This window comes from Carcharodon carcharias, chromosome 6 (genome assembly GCF_017639515.1).
Source record: "Carcharodon carcharias isolate sCarCar2 chromosome 6, sCarCar2.pri, whole genome shotgun sequence".
NCBI lineage: Eukaryota > Metazoa > Chordata > Chondrichthyes > Lamniformes > Lamnidae > Carcharodon > Carcharodon carcharias.
The window spans coordinates 122,804,170-122,825,404 of NC_054472.1; the positions used below are offsets into that span (position 1 = coordinate 122,804,170).

General features: G+C 40.2%; 1 protein-coding gene across 1 annotated transcript in view; it reads left to right on the forward strand.

Moving 5' to 3' along the window:
* Nucleotides 1-21,235, forward strand: part of smchd1 (structural maintenance of chromosomes flexible hinge domain containing 1) — a 215,627-nt gene that overhangs the window by 110,793 nt on the left and 83,599 nt on the right. Inside the window, exons 29-31 of the mRNA XM_041189810.1 lie at nucleotides 1,823-1,990; nucleotides 6,997-7,122; nucleotides 10,315-10,394. Coding sequence (XP_041045744.1) covers nucleotides 1,823-1,990; nucleotides 6,997-7,122; nucleotides 10,315-10,394 — 374 coding nt within the window. The remainder of the gene's footprint in view (nucleotides 1-1,822; nucleotides 1,991-6,996; nucleotides 7,123-10,314; nucleotides 10,395-21,235) is intronic.

The following is a 21,235-nucleotide window of genomic DNA, read 5'->3' on the forward strand; positions in this document are numbered from 1 at the left end:
TGTTGTAAGATTCACTTTTTCCGGTGGTGTTGACGTCACAAGATGAAGTTGGCATGCAGAGATTGCGTCAGTTCTGTAGGCGATGATACCAAATCTTTGAGTAGAATCAGGCTAGATGGGCTGGTGGTCCAACCCGGACAGAACTTGTTTCTGTTTGGCCTGCCAGTTGAATGTTAGACTGGCTGCATAGCTCAGGAAGGTAATGTTAAACTGATCAAAAAGCCAGAGTCTTGAGTCATGTGACCCTCCTCCACAGTGACTTTATCAAAGGATGTTTATCTAGCATCTGGAATTTGGCTCTGTTTTCAGGACTGATAATGTCTCAGCCATTTGTATTGAGAGTCTGATATTTGGGAAGCCATTATCTCAACAGACCCATAGACTCTAAGCAAGGTTGGCTTATTAAATGCAAATGGAATCTCTGTAGCTCCTCAGTGCAGTCCCAGGTACTATGTTAAAAGCTCCTAAGGCATAACAAGGTGTGACATTCCCTAAAATGAGAAGAGAATGCTTTTGTTCTGGAGATTGTTGGGGGATAATTTCCAGAAAGAGTCAACCACATTAATTGTTGTGTTCAGCAGAATAGTCCAGTTTAAAAATAAGAAATAGTAATAAGGATAAAGTTTTAAATATATACAGGGTTGGGTTTCTGTTCCATGTTGGAGGAACCCAACATATTAAATTGGCCATTAGCCTTCATTGCTGTAACATGAACAATTCCAGCTTCTCTGGTCTCTCCACATAACTAAAATCCCTCATCTCTAATATCATTCCAGGAAATCTTCTCCTAGGCTACAACTTCCTATGGTTTGGTGCCCAGGTTTGGGTACTGTACTACAGCTGAGGCCTAACCAGTGATTTATAAAGGTTTAGCATAACTTTCTTGCTTTTGTGCTCTATGCGTCTGTTTATAAAGTCCAGAACCCTGTGTTTTAAGAACCCTATCAACTTGTTTTGTCACCTTCAAAAATATATGTATGTGAACTTTTTAGCCTCTGTTCCTGCACCCTCTTTAAAATTGTACTATTTGGTTTTGTTGCCTCTCTGTACTTTTCTTCCCAAAATGCATCGCTTTACACTTAATGCTTTAAATTTCATCTGGCATGTGCCTTCCCACTTCTCCAGCCTGTGTCCTCCTGAAGCCTGCCATTATCTTTCTCAATGGTTACTACATTTCCAAGTTTTTCTGACATTTGTAAACTTTGAAATTATTCCCTTTATCCTCAAGTCCAGGACAGTAATACAGTAATATTTATCAAGTGTAGCAGTCCTAATAGCCCCAAGGAGATACCTTGTATACTTCCATCAGTCTGAACAATATGTCACCATTATCCTCTGCCTTGTGTCTCTTAGTCAGTTTTATATCATGTTGCCCTTGCCCTTTAGTTTTGTCAATAAGTATATTATGTGGTATTAGATCAAATGCTACATTTGATTGAAAAAAAATATGCTTGTTTTGTTATTGATTTAAAGTTTATATAACTGAACAGCAGAAAATTTAGTTTGTAATGTACAAGTGATATGGGCATAAAAAATATTCAGTCCAGTGAAATTAAAGCCTGTTCAGAGTATATGTTTATAATTATCCAATATTAATGCTTATTGAGTAGATGATGGATTAATTCTGTGGTAGTTTTGTTGAGAAGCTTTTAGAAAAGCACCTGTGTCCATACAAAGTTTGACTCTCATAGATGTATATAAAAGTATTTTACCTTAAATAGAAAGTAGATGTTCTGAAAAAATAATTCATTGGCAGTGAAGTGAGAGACTTTGTGGAAATGAAAGATGCCATATAAATGCAAACTTTTTTGTCTCTTCGTAGGAAAATGGCCTGTGTATGATTGCCCGGGGAATAAAGTTTATGCCTGGCGCCACTGGCCAAAAAGAACTTTGTTTTGCGTGGCGTGATTTTGTGGATTATGTAAGAATTCACCTGACTGCAGGACCCCCAACCCAAATTACCATCCCTGAATGGGGAAATACAGAAGAGGTAGGATTGAGCACTTAGATTATTTGAGTATTGGGATGCTTTTAAATCCTTTTATTTAGGCAAATGTAATTTTTGAAGTTGTTCACAAATACTATGAACCTGAGAGCAATTTTCTTGCCAGCAGTTGTATTATAGGTGACTTTGTTTATCCAATAACCTGAGTTTGGCAGATTTGTAGAACTGATAACAATTAACTCATTATAGCTGTTTGGCAGTACAGAACTTCAGCATTGCTGAAAAAAATAGACATGCTATAGAAGCTCTTTGATTTGTAATCAGGACAGAATTGGCAAGAATACCAATTGTAAAGGGAACACCAATTTATACTGCATGAGAAGAGAGTACTGATTGATTGGCAGATGGACTCTGATTGGTAGAGGCATTGTCGCAGAGAATGCACCAGGGAACAGATAACTGCCAAGCTTTTGTTTAAATTCAAACCAGGCAGGTCAACTCTGATCTCGACCTAAACAAAAACAGAATTACCTGGAAAAACTCAGCAGGTCTGGCAGCATCGGCGGAGAAGAAAAGAGTTGACGTTTCGAGTCCTCATGACCCTTCGACCGAGTTCGGTCGAAGGGTCATGAGGACTCGAAACGTCAACTCTTTTCTTCTCCGCCGATGCTGCCAGACCTGCTGAGTTTTTCCAGGTAATTCTGTTTTTGTTTAGGTCGAGATCAGAGTTGACCTGCCTGGTTTGAATTTAAACAAAAGCTTGGCAGTTATCTGTTCCCTGGTGCATTCTCTGTGGCAATGCCTCTACCAATCAGAGTCCATCTGCCAATCAATCAGTACTCTCTTCTCATGCATTGTAAATTATTGTTCCCTTTACAATTGGTATACTTGCCAATCTGTCCTAATGAGTGCAAGACAAAAAGCTTCTCTTTTTTTAGCAATGACTTGTTGGAATTTGTTCCCACGCTTGGCCACAAATAATCCATCAGGTAAATTCCCTGATATGATGGCTTTAATTGAACAAGCTTAGTGCCTTGTGCTGAGATGCAGCATGGTTTTAACTGGATAAAATGCATATTATCTCCCCATGCTTAGCGGTCGCTAAGTGTTTGCTGTTCCTAGCCTATATTTCAGTTTCCTGCAGTTAGGTGAGTGTAATATGCCATAGAAAATGTACCATCTAGAGAAAATATACCTTGTATGATCTCATTACTATTTGATTGAAAACCTAGCTAACCCAAAATAAAGCTTTCAAAATACTTATTATTAAATGATAAAATGTATGTACCATGAACTTTATAATAGAGAGAAATTATAAAACTTAATACAATTCTTCATCTCACTTAAAAGCTCCGATTCTAACTCTTTCTTCCTCTTACCTGATTCTCCAGTGCCAGCCCCTTCAGAACTGCAGTTTTAAGGACAATGTTTTGTACATGAGAAACAGGAACAGGAGTAGGTCACATTCCCCACCAGCATGTTTCGCCATTTGATAATATAACGGTTGATCAAATGTTGACCTCATCTCCACTTTTCTACCTGCTCCCCCTAACTTTGACTTAAGCATGTGTCATGTATGTGTCTATCTCAGCTGTGAATTAATTTAATGACTCTGCCTCCACAGTTTTCTGGGTAGAGAATTCCAAAGAATCACAATCCTTGAAGCAAAGAAATTCCTCCTCAACTGAGTCTCAAATGAGTGACTCCTTATTCTGAAACTATGCCACTTAGTTCTAGCTTTCCCCCACAACAGGAAACATCCTCTCAGCAACAATCCCGTTAAATCCCCCTCAGAATCTTATGTTTCAATAAGATCACCTCTCATTCTTATAAATTCTAATGAATATAGGCCCAACCTGTTCAAACTTTCCTCATAAGACAAACCTCTTCATCCCAGGAATCAATCTATTAAACCTCTGAACTGCCTCTAATACAAGTATATCCCTCCTTAAATAAGGAGACCAAAACTCTGCACAGTTCTCTGGCTGTGATCTCACCAATGTCCTTTCAGTTGTAGGAGGACTTTTCTACTTTTATACTTCAACCCCCTTGCAACAAAGGCATTCCATTTGCCTTCCTAATTACTTGCTGTACCTGCATGCTAACTGTTTTTGTGTATGAAGCCACCCACAGTCTTCTGTACCACAACATTCTATAGTCTTTCGCCATTTAAATATTTCATGCTTCAATTTTCCTACCAAAATGGATACCCTCACATTTTTCCACGTTATATTCTGTCTGCCAAATTTTTACCCACTCACTTAACGTGAGACTGTGTCCTCAGAACTTGCTTTCCCACTATCTTTCTTTAGTCAGCAAACTTAGCTGCAATACACTCAGTTCCTTCATCCAAGTCATTAATATAGATTGTAAATAGTTGAGCTCCCAGTACTGATTGCTGTGGCACTCCACTAATTACGGGTTGCTAACCGGAAAATGGCCCATTTATTGTGACACACTATTTTCTGTTCATTAGTAAACCCTCCTTTCATCCTAATAAATTACTGCCAACATCTTGAGGTCTTAAGAAATGGGAACAGGAGTAAGCCATTCAACCCTTCAAGTGTGCCCTGCTGTTCTGTAAGATCATGTCTGATGTGACTGTGACTTTGATTCTATGGCCTGAATTTTCTGGTCGATGTGCGGGGGCGGGCCCTGCTCGCTGACACATAAAGTGACGCGTGGTGACGTTGAGCGTGCGTCCCAGCGTCACCGTGCGTCAATCCGATTTTCAGTTCGGCGGGCGTGCACCGGAGTCGGCTGCGCACCCACCAAACTGTTAAAGGCCTATCAAGGCCATTTAAAAACTAATTAAAAGAATTAACAGAGCTGCCCATCCAACCTTAAGGTTGGTGGGCAGACAAAGAGCCCAGGCGGCCTTCGCATTTATCACAAAACCTCACCCACGGGTGGGATGAGGTTTCATGAAGTGTTTATAGATCCAATAAAATTCTTTATTAAAATTCATTGACATGTCCCAACTCATGTGACACTGTCACATTCGGGGACATGTCTGAATAATTTTTTTTCTTTATTAAACTTTTCATAATTGAACTAATCTCCCTGAGGCAGCTCAAAAGCAAAAAACTGCGGATGCTGGAAATCCAAAACAAAAACAAAAATACCTGGAAAAACTCAGCAGCATCTGCGGAGAGGAGCGCAGTTAACGTTTCGAGTCTGGATAACCCTTCAACAGAACTAATATCTTTTGGTTATCTCCATCTATCACTGGCTCTCTATCCAGCTCCCCGCCCTTAAACCAGCTTACATTTCACCTCTTTTCTATTTTTACTTAGTTCTGTTGAAGGATCATTCGGACTTGAAACATTAACTGTGCTCCTCTCTGCAGATGCTGCCAGACCTGTTGAGTTTTTCCAGATATTTTTGTTTTTATCCTGACCATGTTGCCTGTTAACCAAACCTCTATCCATGCTAATATATTACCCCCAACACAATGAGCTCTTATCTTTGTTGTAACCTTTTATGTGGCACTTTACTGAATGCATTTTGGAAATCCAAATAAACAACATCACCTGGTTCTCTTTTATCCACCTTGCTTGTTACATCCTCAAAGAACTCTTAATTTTGTCAAACATGATTTCCCTTTATAAACCATGTTTGCTGTGCTTGATTCTAAATGTCCTGATATTGCTTCCTTAATGATGGATTCCAGCATTTTCTCAATGGCAAATAGAAGACTAATAAGCCTATTGTTTCCTGCTTTCTGTCTTCCTCCTTTCTTGAATAGGGCATTACCTTTGTGGCATTCCAATCTGTTGGACCCTTGCCAAATCTAGGGAATCTTAGAAGATTACAACCAGTGCATTCAGTATATCTGCAGCTGCTTCGTTTAAGACCCTAGGATGCAGGCCATGGGGTCCAGGGGACTTGTCAGCCTTTAGTCCCTTTAGTTTTCCTAGTACTTTTTCTCACGTGATAATTGTTTTGAGTTCCTCCCTTTTATCCTTTGATTTTCTACTATTATTGGGATGCTTTTGATGTCTGCAACCATGAAGACGTACAAAATATTTGTTCAAAGTCTCTGCCAATTCTGTGTCTCCCATTATTAATTCTCCAGTCTCATCCTCAAAGGGACCAACATTTACTTTAGCTGCCCTTTTCCTTGTATATACTTGTAGAAGTCTTTTGCTGTCTATTTTTATATTCCTTACTAGTTTACTTTCAATTTATTTGTTCCCTCTACTTTTTAATCATCCATTGCTTTTTCCTAAAACCTTTCCAATCTTCTGGCCTACCACTGATCTTTGCAGCACTGTATGCCCTTTTCTTTCAATTTGATAGCATACTCACTTCCTCAGTTAGCCATGGATGGTTCATCCTCCTCTTAGTTTCTTTATTTTCCAATGGTATATATCTTCAAGAATTATGATATATCTACTTAATTGACTGCCACTGATTATCTACCATATTACCCTCTAATGTATTTTCCCAGTCCACTTTAGTCAACTCTGCCTTCATACCTATATTGCTTTTATTTAAGTTTATGACACTAGTTACATAATAGTTACACCCAAGTTTTTCACCCTCAAACTGAATCTGAAATTCATTACATTATGATATCTCTTTCTTAGAGGATCCTTTACTATGAGATCATTAATTAATCCTGTCTAAAATAGCATATTCCCAGTTTGGCTCCAGAATGTATTATTCTAAGATACTGTCCAAATACGAGAAACTGCCCTGAATACACAGTGAACTCGCCCTTTAGGCTGCCTTTGCCAATTTGGTTTGTCCATGAAGATTCAAGTCTCCTATGATTATTGCAGTACTTTTCTTACACGACTGAGCAGCAAATCTTGCATTCATAAGTGCACTCTTAAGCCCCATACTCTAGTGATGTAGTGTCCGTGTGTACATTTGGATGATGGATCATTGATTTGTTTTTGGAGATTCAACTATGATAAACTACATTGAAGGTGCTTAGTATGACTATCAGTTCATTTTTGTGAGGAATTTGGTTGAAATTTGACATTAAGGAAAAACTACTGCCTTTTGTGGTGTAGCTACCTTAACTATATTTTTATTTTTAGCCCCTCTCAGTTGTCAATGGTAAGGCTCTTGATAAGCCTTTGGTTGTCCAGCTTTGTGATGCTTGGGGGAATCCTTCTCCTGAACCTATGATTAAAGTTGTCCTGCTAAAAGAAAGTGGCCTAAAGGTAAGAAATTTACTGATACTATATTGGCTGCAAAATTTAAAATTTATAGCACCATTAACATGATTGAATCACAAACTCGGGAAAAAATGTGACAGATTTTCCTGCATGTGAAGGCTAAGAATGTTTATTCCTAAAAACATGTTTTACAATGCGTGCAGGAAGTACTAATAGAAGTGTTTAACCTGAGCTCTAGTGATACAGCCCCAAAGACCAAGAAATGTAATCCAATTTGCACATACATTCCTTTGGTTTCTTCTGTTTTGTGTTTTGGAAATGAAATGGCGGCACTCAAATCAAGACCTTTGCCGCAACTAATAAGTGAAGAAAAATGCTTTTGACCACCTGGCAATTGCGTACTCTAAAAACAGATGACCAACTGTTTCTTTGATTTGAGTAGTTGTCTGTAACTTTATTCATGATTCAAGCTGCAATTTTAAAGAATGGTTATGTTACACTACAGTAGAAAACTTGGAGATTTATCCTCCTAATAGTCTTGATCTTTAACCACTGCTGGTATAGCACTGCTGTAGTCACAGTGGAAAAAAATGAAACCAACTTGTCTGTGATAGATTTTGCTTGATGCAGTAAAATACTTCTATTGTTCTGATCATAATCTTTCAAATATCCTTGGTTTGGAAAGGGCCTTGTTAGTGATGAGTCCTAAATGAGAAGAGCAAGGCATATTGGAATTTACAGCTTGAGGCATATTTAAATTAGTGACACATGGATATAAACGTGCCCCTCCATAGTCTTGATTTATTTATCAGCTTGCCTCCTACTGTAAGTGAAGCAGTATGAAGGAAGTAATATATATGAGATGACTTGAGTATAATAGTTCTTACAGGATTTTGCGCTGTTCATTCAGTTCAATTTAATAATGATGAGTGGTGGATGATCATGCTATTATTCAACTGGACTCCTAAGTTATTTTATCCACCTTGTGTTTTTGAGTAGTTACTGTATTTATTCAATTAACTCAATGGAAAAGTTCATTTGAAAGCTACAATTCAGAAATACATTGAAAATGAAAAATGTGAAGTGTTTGGAGTCAAATATAAATATTATGATGTTCACTTATTTATGGTTAAAGGTAAAAGGAAGGGAAGATAAAAGAGGATAAATCTTCAGGTTTTCTTTGTAGTGTAATGGTTCCATTCTATATTCTTGATTCAAGTTTCAATTTTAAATTAACAGACCACTAGTGAAAGAAGCGGTTGGTCGTCTGTTGGAGGCACCCTTCTCCATTTTTTAGTTGAGTTTAAGGTCTTGGTTTGAGACCAGTCATTCTGTTGCAAAGCATAAGAAAATATTCAGCACTGTAGTCACAGTGTAAGAATAAAACCAACTTGTGTGACTGACTGACAGATTTTGCTGTGATGCAGTAAAATATTTCCCTTCCTCTAATCACGATCTTTCAAATATCTTGGTTACAGTAGTTGTCACAAAGCCTGCCAGGAGAACGTCTTATAATAAAACAGAAGGGTCAAATAACATTGGTAGTGAGTAAGCTGCTAGAGGCTTAATACAGTATAAAATTAATTCGCTGAAAAATATGGTCTAATTAAGGATAGCCAAGAATGGATTTGAATGACAAGAATTGCAAATTTGAGTGTTCTGAGGAAATTACTATATTAAAAAGAAAAGATGGTGAATATTGTGTATGATTTTTAGCATTTGCTGAGGTGTCACAAGGCTTGTTAATAATGTGGAAATTCAAAATATTAGAGGAAATGTAACCATATGGATACGAAGTTGGCTAATGGGTAGAAAATAAGTTGTTGATGTTTTTTGGACTAGAGCATATAGCCATGGTTATCCACCTGGAGTCAGTATTTACTGCCATTGGTCAACTCATCATGGATTATAGGGGGCTTAGATAACCTGGAACAGAAATCTTTAAAATTTGATGGTTTTTTTAAAAGCAACATATGGGATCTTGAGATTTCTATTTTCTTTTATGGGATATAAGCATCACTGACAAGGCCAACATTTGTTGCCCATCCCTAATTACCCTTGAGAAGGTGGTGGCGAGCTGTCGTCTTGAACTGCTGAAATCCTTCTGGTGTAGGTGCACCCACAATGCTGTTAGGGCTAAATAAAGGCATAGTGTCAAAGCAATAAAAGTAAATGGTAACCTTGCTGATAATTGGATAGAATGTGGTTAGAAAGCTTTCACTTTTGGGCTGCTACTACAGGAAAAATGTTGAGCGTAAAGAAGAGGTTTGCTAAGCTGACACCTGAAGTGGAATGTTTTAATTATGAGGGTTTACTAGAAAAACAGGGCTTCTCTCCAAGAAGGACAAAAGGATATCTGATGGATGTTCGCGGGTTTAATAAGATTAAACTGTGGTAAAACTATTTTCCTCATCATTAAGTCAGTAATTAAAGGGTATGACATCAGCGTCACTTAGAGAACAAAAGGAGAGGTCAAGAAAATTTTTTAACAAAAACTTATAACATTGAAAGCCTACTGTGAACAGTGGTAGAAGCAGAAACCAAAATAGCTTTGAGAAGGAAAGTGGATAAATATTTGAATAAGTAAAAGCTAAAAGGGTAAAGTTCTTGCCAGGGAAAGGGGTCGAAGAAGCTGGCATAATTGTGTTGGGCTAAGCAACGGCCTCCTGTGCTGTAGGATTCTGAGATCATATTTTGGTATATCACTTGCATTTGGAGTTTGAGAGTGCACCATCTGTCATATGCGTAGTCTTCCTCATTCTTCACAACGAAGTTTGGTAAAGATGTTTCCTAGCACACCTTGACTTTGCTTCTGGACCTCTATGATTTGGAGTTGACGTACTGCTATTTTGGGATCTTTGTGCCATCGCTTCCCATCAAAGTGTACTTGTGTTCTAGGCAAGATATTCTACAATGGTGTGTGAGATGGGGAGAAAGACATCTGAAAGTTTCTTAAAAGAAGAGTATTGTTTCTTAGTCCCTCTTTCATCACCCTCTTGGATATAGTAAAGCAGACGCTGAATTTCAATCATTCTGTGGAAACATTTTGTAGAAATCAATTTTTCAGATTTTGAAGTTTCAAACAATGGTGTTATGTAACAGCAAAGTTTACTGACCACAATTCATAATGGTACATAGGTGAGCTAGCAGGGTTACTTGGATTTCTTTAGACCCGTTGTTTTAGTCATAAACTGATTGAATCTTTCTTCTGTAACAAATGGCTTCCTTTTCCTCAAGCTGTCACCAGCGCCACAACTGCAGAAAACTGATGAAAATGGAAGGGCAAGTTTTGGTTCGTTTCAAATCTTTGCAACAAGGTATGGTTAAATCAAATCATATTTTCAACATCTGGTATGTTTCCACTTGATCTTATCTCAAATGGCCTTGCTGCTCCCGTCGTAACTACAACCGAAAAGGCAATCTCTAACCACTTATCGCCGCCCATATTTCCCTATCTTCTCCCAACTCTCCTTTGTGCCTTAAGTCATTCGCCAGCACACTTTCAAATTCCCAACTACCTTGCCTTTGGCTTTCATTTCTGCAACTATTCTAATGCATTCCTGGCTGGCCTACCACCTACAGCCCTCCAAAAACTTGTGCTCAGCCAAAAATCTGCTGCCTACATTTTAACTCATTCTAAATTTCATTCATCCTTCACCCTGTGCTTGCTGAACTTTATTTGCTCCCAGTCCAAACACAGCCTCAATTTCAAAATCATCTTTGTTTTCATACCCTTCCATGGCTTCGCTCCTCCCTATCTCTCTAGCCTCCTCCAATTGTACATATCTTTGCAGCCTCTTCCCTCCTCCAGCTGTACATATCTTTGCAGTCTCTTCCCTCTTCAGCTTCTACCCTCTTGCTGCACCATTGACAGCTGTACTTTCGCTGCCTTGACCCGAAGCTCCACAATATTCTCTATAAATCTTTGCACCTTCTGCCCCATTCTCTTCTTTTAAAATGCTCTTCTTTGATCAAGCTTTTGTTCATAGTTGTGTTTCTCCTTGGTGTTTCTTTTTTTTTTATCAACATTGCTCTTGTTAAGCACTTGGGGATGTTTTACTGATTTAAATGTGTTATATAAATTTGTAAATGTGGTAAATATTCTTCTCCATGCACTGCAATTATTTCTTCTCCCCCATTTTTACACACATTTTCCCCTTCTCTCAAAAAGGCACTTCCTTTTGTAGAAATGAGATTTCATGGGCATTGCTAGGTTCACCCTAGTGGCCATTTTGCATGGATGCACTGACACAGTGAATGTTGACAGGTTGTTTGACTCTGGAGGGCACTGCAGCTGAGCCTAATTCTGCTTTCATTCAAAAGTGATATGTTGACTTTCCAGCAGGGGTCACTAGACAATCAGTAGTGGAAGAAATGGTTCATTTTCTCCAGTCCCATTTCTAACTTAGGGATAGAGTATCCAATTGCAACATCCCATCTGTGGATCAGGCTGGAATCGGCTGCATTAGCACAGACCTGGGTTAACTTTAGAACTTTGACTTGTTTGATTTAATATTACCCCACATTAAGCATTTATCTACTAAAAAACATTGGGAGTTGAGGTCACTCTTTCAATTTTTGCAAATTGAGCACAAATGCAGTGCATTACTTTTAATGGTTGGGAAATTAGACTCCAGTTGGTGTGATGTAAAAGCACCTTTCAAAGCAAATTGTGTTCTTAGTTATTGTGCTTGTAGTTACTCTGTACCTTGTACTGGCACCCTGTAAAATCTCAGTGATGTCAAATGTGTCAGTATTACTGCATTTGAACGTTATGTCTTGAATCAAATGTGTTACAATATCATCCATATACTAGATTCCTGGTAAATCTTCAATTCTAACATGGGAGTCTGTTCATTAAAAAGACTTCAATGTATATGGCACAAAAAACAAGATACGCAAGGTATCAAAAGGAGACTCGATAGAAACTATCAAACAGCTTTCTTTAATTTTTTTATGTTGCTGCCCTGAAGGAATATCTTTGGAGTTCTGAATATTTGAGGGGGGAACGAAACATTCACCCACGATCTACCTGAAATTTGCAGAACCACAGCATTGTTCCATTTGCTTTCATACTAATATTTACGTAAAATGACCATATTAGTAATACATGTTCATACAATCTAGCTTTGTAACAGTATGAAAATGAATTTATGCCCAGGAAACAAATTTCTGTATAAAAGATTTAAATGTTAGAACATCCAGAGTGCCTTAAATACAGTATAATTGATCACTTGTACCCTCCGCAATCACTAGCATAACCCTTGATTGCACAAAGTGAATCATAACAATAATATCCCTCTTTCTGCTGCCTTGGGTGCTAAATCATGACTGCTCAGTTCTGTAAATGCTTGCAGCTCCAGCACATCTCTGTAGAGTGTGGCTCTTAACTGTGCATGTGGAAAGTAAACTGCAGGCAAGTTATTTTTACTGTGGTGAGGTTTATAACTAAGCTTGATCCGGTCCACACAATGTTTGCAAGAACACATTTCAGAAGAAATCATTGGAAAGCAATCAGGAGTGACAATTCTGACACTTTCTCCTCTCCTTCCCCAAACAGGTGCTATGGTCAGTTCTATGACCTTATTACAAAAGTAAACATTAAGTGCTTTAATCATGAAGGCCAGGACCCCTGGTCAGTTGAGAGAAGTTGTTTTAGTTGGCATCCTTGTCTGTTAATTATATGCTGGTTAAATTTGAATTGCAGTTCACTCCCTCTTGTAAATTGGCACACTGTCTTATAATTTACACGTAGCTGTTCTTCATATACGTTACTGTATTATATGTGGAGTGGTTGAAACTTTCAATAATAACTACATATGAGGGAGGAGGAAATGGAGGGTTATGGTGGTAGATTTGGATGAGGGGAGGCTCAAGTTGATCATAAACACCAGCATGGATTGGGTGGACTGAATGGCCTGTTTCTGCCATTTTTCCTATGTTAACTGGTTTTCAGAAGTCAAATATGCATAATAATATGACTGTTTCAAATGCATACAAATCCCATTTGTTCACATTGTCTTCCTGTAACACTTTGCTAATGCACCTAAACTTATACCTACCCGTACCAGTCTTCCCACCTTCCTTTTCTATTTCAGTCCCTTCCCTTCACCCCACCCCCAACCCCCACTAGGGCTATCTGTACCTTGCTTGTCCTGCTTTCTACCCTTAATTAGCACATTCCTTAGGTAATATCACCACCTTCAACACCTCTGCCCTTTTGTCTATGACATCTTTTGGCTATCTACACCTATCACTGGCCCTCTATCCAACTCTACCTGTCCCACCTCCCTCCCCCTTAAACCAGCTTATATTTCACCTCTTTTCTATTTTTACTTAATTTTGTTGAAGAGTCATACGGACTCGAAACGTTAACTGTTTCCTCTCCACAGATGCTGCCAGACCTGCTGAGTTTTTCCAGGTATTTTTATTTTTGTTTTCCTTTTCCATGGGCTGTGCTACTGTGCTCCTTGCCTGAAGCCATTTACCCCTCTTGCCTCTCCTGGCTACATTTTTATCACAGGATCAGCCACAATCCTTAGTTCTTATGACTGTCACAGACCAAAGAAATAACTGCATTCCTTTACAAGCTCCCACCTCTGATAAGAAAGTTCTCAGCAGTGACCAAGAATCGGATTTAAGTTGTTAAGTGGTTTCAAAAGAAAAATGTCTTGAAAAATATTATGGAATGGTGGTTCCTGGCCACTGTTAGGATTTGTTTTTCAGAGGCAAGAAGTCCCAAAACATTTCCCCATACTATTTGGAGGACCCTGTGTTATTAAACTAAGTGTTTCATTTGCATAATCTTCTCTAGATTACTAATGGCCAAGTCATTTGCATTTTTAAGCTTCTCAGTAGAGGTGAGGCACAAGAACCAAGGAAAGGATTGTCTTTATACCTCCTTTCTAGTGCTAGTATATCTCCCCCTTCCACTTCAAGCAGCCAAGCTTTTTCCCACCATCTCTACTGCTGATTATAAGAACATTAGAAGTAAGATCAGAAAGCCTTTCCCATTAAATCATTATGGTCATGATTGATCTTCTACATTCACTATACCCACCTGCACTAACTCCATATCCTTTAACCCCTCAGTATTCAAGAATTGATTGATCCCTGTCTTGAATATACTTAGAGAGTGAGGATTCATTACTCTCTGGGATAGAGAAATCCAAAGATTCAAACCTTTTGAGTGGAGAAATTTCTCCTCATCCAGTCCTAAATGACTTGATCACTTATTCTGAAACAGTAATCCCTAGTTCTATACTCCCTAGTTAGGGGAAACATCTCCCAATATGTACCTTGAAGTCCCTTAAGAATTTTATACCTTTCAATAAAATCATCTCTCATTCTTCTAAATTCTGGGGAATATGGGCTTAGTCTGTTTATTCCCTTCTCATGAGACAATCCCCTTATCCCAGGAAGCAGTCTAGGAAACCTTTGTTGCACTATCTCAAAATATACCTTTCCACAGATAGAGACCAAAACTGTATAAAATAGTCCAGGTGAGGTCCCTTTATTTACAGTAAAGCTTTTTCGCTCTTATTTTCTAGTCCCTTCTTAAAGGCTGACACAATGCAGACTTTCTTAATTGCTTGCTGTACCTCCATGTTAACTTTGTGATTCATGCACAAGGATATTCAAGTCCCTCTGCCAACATTTCCCACTATCTCACCTTTACAACAGTGATTGCACATCAAAAGTTCATTATTGTCTGTAAAATATTTTTGAGACATCCCCTAGTTGTGAAAGGTGCTATGTAAATACAAGTCTTTTTATGAAATTTGTTTGTCTGCTTTTCAACTAAAGTGCGCAACTTTACATTTGTTCATTTACTTGATCACTCACCACCTGTCTTTATCCCTTTGCGGTTTTTTTGAACCACAGGATGATGCCTTCCTTGGCTGGGCCAGCATATATTGCCCAACCCTAGTTGCCCTTGAGAAGGTGGTGGTGAGAGCTGCCTTTTTGAATCGCTGCAGTCCATATGGTGTAGGTACACCCACAGTGCTGTTAGGGAGGGAGTTCCAGGATTTTGACCCAGCGACAGTGAAAAAACAGCAATATATTTCTAAGTCAGGATGGTGAGTGACTTGGAGGGGAACTTCCAGATGGTGATGTTTCCATGTGTCTGCTGCCCTTGTCCTTGTAGATGGTACTGGTCATGGATTTGGGAGGTGCTGTTGAACGAGTCTTGGTGAATTCCTGCAGTGCATTTTATAGATGGTAAACACTGTTGCTACTATACATCAGTGGTGGAGGGAGTGAATGTTGGTAGATGTGCCAATCAAGCGGGCTGCTTTGTTGTGGATGGTGTCAAGCTTCTTGAGTGTTGCATTCATCCAGGCAATTGTGGACTATTCCATCACACTCCTGACTTGCGCCTTGTAGATGGCGGACAGGCTTTGGGAGTCAGGAGGCAAGTTACTCATCGCACGATCCCTAGCCTCTGACCTGCTCTTGTAGCTACAGTATTTATATACCTCTTCCAGTTCAGTTTCTGGTCAGTGGTAACCCCGCCACACACACACACACACACACACACACACTACTTCAGTATCTGAGGAGTCACGTACTGGACTGCAGCTGTACTGAAACAGCTTGGCTAGGGGCACAGCAAATTCTGGAGCACAAGTTTTCAGTACTATTGCTGGAATATTCTCAGGGCCCGTAGCCTTTGCAGTATCCAGTGCCTTCAGCCATTTCTTGATATCACATGGAATGAATCGAATCGGCTGAAGGCTGGCATCTGTAATGCTAAGGACCACCGGAGGATGTGGAGATGGATCATCCACTCGGCACTTCTGGCTGAAGATTGTTGCATATGCTTCAGCCTTATCTTTAGCACTGATGTGCTGGGCCTCTCCATCCTTGAGGATGGTGATATTTGTGGAGCCCCCTCCAGTGAGTTGTTTAATTGTCCATCACCATTCACGACTGGACGTGACAGCTCTGCAGGGCTTAGATTGGATCCGTTGGTTGTGGGGCAGAAGCATAGAAAATAGGAGCAGGAGTAGGCCATTCGGCCCTTTGAGCCTGCTCCGCCATTCATTATGATCATGGCTGATCATCCAGCTCAATAGCCTGCTCCCGCTTTCTCCCCATGTCCTTTGATCCCTTTCACCCCAAGAGCATTATGTAACTCCTTGAAAACATACAATATTATGGCCTCAACTACCTCCTGTGGTAGCGAATTCCACAGGCTCACCACTCTTTGGGTGAAGAAATTTCTCCTCACCTCAGTCCTAGATGGTCTACCCTGTATCCTCAGACTGTGACCCCTTTTTCTGGACTCCCCCGCCACCGGGAACATCCTTCCTGCATCTACCCTGTCTCACCCTGTTAGAATTTTATAGGTTTCTATGAGACCCCCCCATTCTCTTGAACTCCAGCGAATATAATCCTAACCAACTCAATCTCTCCTCATATGTCAGTCCCGCCATCCCAGGAAACAGTCTGGTAAACCTTCGCTGCACTCCCTCTATAGCAAGAACATCCTTCTTCAGATAAGGAGACCAAAACTGCACACAATATTCCAGGTGTGGTCTCACCAAGGCCCTGCATAATTGCTCCTGTACTCAAATCCTCTCACTATGAAGGCCAACATACCATTTGCCTTCTTTACTACCTGCTGCACCTGCATGCTTATCTTCACGAGAACACTCAGGTTTCGTTGTACATTCCGCCCTCTCAATTTATTGCCATTCAGATAATAATTTGCCTTCCTGTTTTTGCTACCACAGTGGATAACCTCACATTTACCCACATTATACTGCATCTGCCATGCATTTGCCCACTCAATCAGCTTGTCAAAATCACTCTGAAGCATCTACATCCTCCTCACAGCTCACCCTCCCACCCAGCTTTGTATCATCTGCAAATTTGGAGATATTACATTTAGTTCCCTCATCTAAATCATTAATATATATTGTGAATAGCTGGGGTCCCAGCACCATTCCCTGCAGTACCCCACTAGTCACTGCCTGCCATTCGGAAAAAGACCTGTTTATTTCTACTCTTTGTTTCCTGTTTGCCAACCAGTTTTCTATCCATCTCAATACACTACCCCCAATCCTATGCGATTTAATTTTACACGCTAATCTCTTATGTGGGATTTTGTTGAAAGCCTTCTGAAAGTCCAAATAAACCTCATCAACTCTACTAGTTACATCTTCGAAAAATTCCAGTAGATTTGTCAAACATGATTTCCCTTTTGTAAATCCATGCTGACTCTGTCTGATTCTGTCACTTTGCCAAGTGCTTAGATATTAAATCTTTTATAATGGACTCTAGAATTTTCCCCACTATTGACGTCAGGCTGCCTGGTCTATAACTCCATGTTTTCTCTCTGCCTCCCTTTTTAAATAGTGGGGTTACATTAGCTACCCTCCCAATCTGTAGGAACTGTTCCAGAGTCTATAGAATCTCGGAAGATGAACACCAATACATCCACTATTTCTAGGGCCACTTCCTAAAGTACTCTGGGATGTAAATTATCAGGCCCTGGGGATTTATCGGCCTTCAATCTCATCAATTTCTCCAACACCATTTCTTTACTAATACTGATTTCTTTCAGTTCCTCCCTCTCACTAAACCCTGTGTTCCCCAACATTTCTGGTATGTTATTTGTGTCCTCCTTTGTGAAGAACCAAAGTATGCATTTAGTTGGTCAGCCATTTCTTTGTTCCCCATTATAAATTCCCTTGTTTCTGACTGTAAGGGACCTACATTTGTCTTCACCAATGTTTTTTCTCTTCACATACCTATAGAAACTTTTACAGTCAGTTTTTATGTTCCCCGCTTACTCTTGTACTCTATTTTACCCTTCTTAATCAATTCCTGGGTCCTCCTTTGCTGAATTCTAAAGCGCTCCCAATCCTCAGGTCGGTTGTTTTTTCTAGCCAATTTGTATGCCTCTTCCTTGGATCTAATACTACCTCTAATTTCCCTTGTAAGCCATGGTTTGGCCAAATTTCCTATTTTACTTTTGCGCCAGACAGGAATAAACAATTGTTGCAGTCACCCATGCGCTCTTTGAACGCTTGCCATTGCCTATCCGCCGTCATCCCTTTAAGTAACATTTCCTAATCCATCATAGCCAACTCACGCCTCATGCCATCGTAGTTTCCATTAAGATTCAGGACCCAAGTCTCAGAATCAACTATGTCACTCTCCATCTTGATGAAGAATTCTATCATGTTATGGTCGCTCATCCCAAAGGGGCTTCACACAACTAGATTGCTACTTATTCCTTTCTCATTACACAATACCCAGTCTAGGATGGCCTGTTCCCTATTTGGTTCCTCAACGTATTGGTCCAGAAAACCATCCCGTATACACTCCAGGAATTCCTCCTCTACGGTATTATTAGTAATTTGATTTGCCCAATCTATGTGCAGATTAAAGTCACCCATAATTACAGATGTTCCTTTATTGCATGCGCCTCTAATTTCCTGTTTAATGCCATTCCCAACATCACCACTATAATTTGGGAGTCTGTATACAACCCCTACTAACGTTTTTTTGCCCCGTCGTGTTTCTCAGCTGTAGCCATACAGATTCCACATCGTTGGAGCTAATATCTTTCCTCACTATTGTGTTAATTTCCTCTTAACCAGCAATGCAACTCCACCACCTTTTCCTTTTTGTCTGTCCTTCCTAAATACTGAATACCCTTGGATGTTCAGTTCCCATCCCTGGTCACCCTGCAGCCATGTCTCTGTAATCCTGATTATATCATGCCTGTTTACATTTATTTACGCTTAGCTCTGTCTATCACTTGCTACTTATGCTGTTTGGCTCACAAGTAACCGTATGTTATAGCTTCACCGGGTTGGCACCTCATTTTTAGGTATGCCTGGTTTTCCTCCTGGCATGCCCTCCTGCACTCTTCATTGAATCAGGGTTGACCTTCTGATAGCAATGGTGGAGTGGAAGATGTGCCAGGCCGTGAGGTTATGGATTGTGTTCGAGTACAATTCTGCTGCTGCTGATGGCCCGCAGCGCCTCATTGTTGCCCAGTCTTGAGTTGCTAGATCTGCTCGAAGCCTGTCCCATTTAGCACGGTGGTAGTGCCAAAGAACACGATGGAGAGTATCCTCAATATGAAGGCGGGACTTCGTCTCCACAACAACTATGTGGTGGTCACTCCTCCCGATACTGTCATGGACAGGTGCATCTGCAGCAGGCAGGTTGATGAGGATGAGGTCAAGTTCCCTCTTGTTGGTTCCCCCACCATCAGCTGCAGACCCAGTCTAGTACCTATGTCATTTAGGACTCAGCTTGCTTGGTGAGTGATGGTGCTACCGAACCACCCTTGGTGGTGGACATTGAAGTCCCCCATCCAGAGTGCATTCTGCACTCTTGCCACCCTCAATGCTTCCTCCAAGTGATGTTCAACATGGAGGAGCACTGATTCATCAGCTGAGGGAGGGCGGTATGTGGTGATCAGCAGGACGTTTCCTTGCCTATGTTTGACTTGATGCTATGAAGCTTCATGGGGTCCAGAGTCAATGTTGAGGACTCCCAGGGGAATTCTCTCCCGACTGTATGCTACTGTACCACCACCTTACTAAATCTGCCCTGATGGTGGGACAGGACATACCCAGGGATGGTGATGGTGGTATCTGGGACATTATCTGTAAGGTATGATTCCGTGAGGATGACTATGTCAGGCTGTTGCTTGACTAGTCTGTGAGACAGCTCTCTCAATTTTGGCACTAGCCCCTAGATGTTAGTAAGGAAGACTTTGCAGAATCGACAGGGCTGCGATTGTCATTTCCGGTGCCCAGGTTGATGCCGGGTGGTCCATCCTCTTTTGTGACTTTGTAGTGGCTTGCTACAACTATTTCAGAGAGCATTAAAAGAGTAGGTTGGGAGTCATATGTAGGCCAGACCAGGTAAGGATGACAGATTTCCTTCCCTAAAGGACATTAGTGAATCAACAATGGTTCCATTGTCATCATTAGACTTTTAGTTCCAGATTTGTATTTAATCCATCTGCCATTGGAGCATTACCCTGGGTCTCTGGATTACTAGTCCAGCGATAATAGCACTACACCATCGTCTCTCTCTGCCCTCCTCACAGCTAACTTTCCCACCTAGTTTTGTAACTTTTTCAAGGTTGAATAAATTACACTCAGCTCCCTCATCTAAGACATTGACATAGATTGTAGATCATAAATGCCCAACCACTGATTCTTGCAGTCCCCCACTTGTTGCAACCTGTCAACCTGAAAGTTATCTATTTATTCCTGTTTTCTGTCTGTTAACCAACCCATAATAATCCCCAACCCCATGAACCCTAATTTCGTATAATAGCCTCATGAGAGGCATCTTACTGAGTACTTTTGAAAATCCTAATAGCACTACATCCATTGGTTCCCTTTATTTTAACCTGCTAGTTACAGCCTCAGTTAAAAATCCTTGTTAAAAATCATATGCAGTTTTTGTCTATCCAAACAATTTTATTGGTCAGCTCAGGTGGTGGGCCTGTTGATGGATTTATTTGGTGGGCAGTGCCCGGGTACATTCAGTTCCTGAATGTTACAATCAAGTTTTAAAATATCGAATTAACCAACTGTCATTCCACAGATGCAGAACAACAGAGTTTTGCACGACAAACTCACCAAACCTAGAGCAGTCCGCAAGAATTGGGGAAGGGGAATGGCAGGTGGAATGCAGGAGAACTATGAGATGGGATAGCATAGGGTAGGGGTAGGATGGGGATTATATGAGAGGCATGAAAAGAATGAGATGGATATGGCCCGAGAGGAATGGCATAAAGAAGAAAGAATGTCATGGAGTGGAGATTTAAAGAAGTACTGTTGCAGTAAAGATTCTAATTTCACTGCATATGTTTTGTGGATCGGAAGGTAAGAGAGCCCAAAGACAAAATTACCCTGACTGGTGGGATTAGGGGTGGGAAACAACTTGGGGGTGGGGATATGTGAAAGACATGGAATTGAGGATGGGATGGCATGGGGTGGATCGAATTAAGGATCGGATGGCATAGAAAAAATGGATGAGTTTTTTTTTTGCAAAAAAATACTTTATTCATAAATCTTCAACAACATTTCAAACCATTTCGAAATCACCATCACAAAAATACAATCAGGTTCAACTTTTACAACACGAATCACAAGGTGTATCAGTACAAACA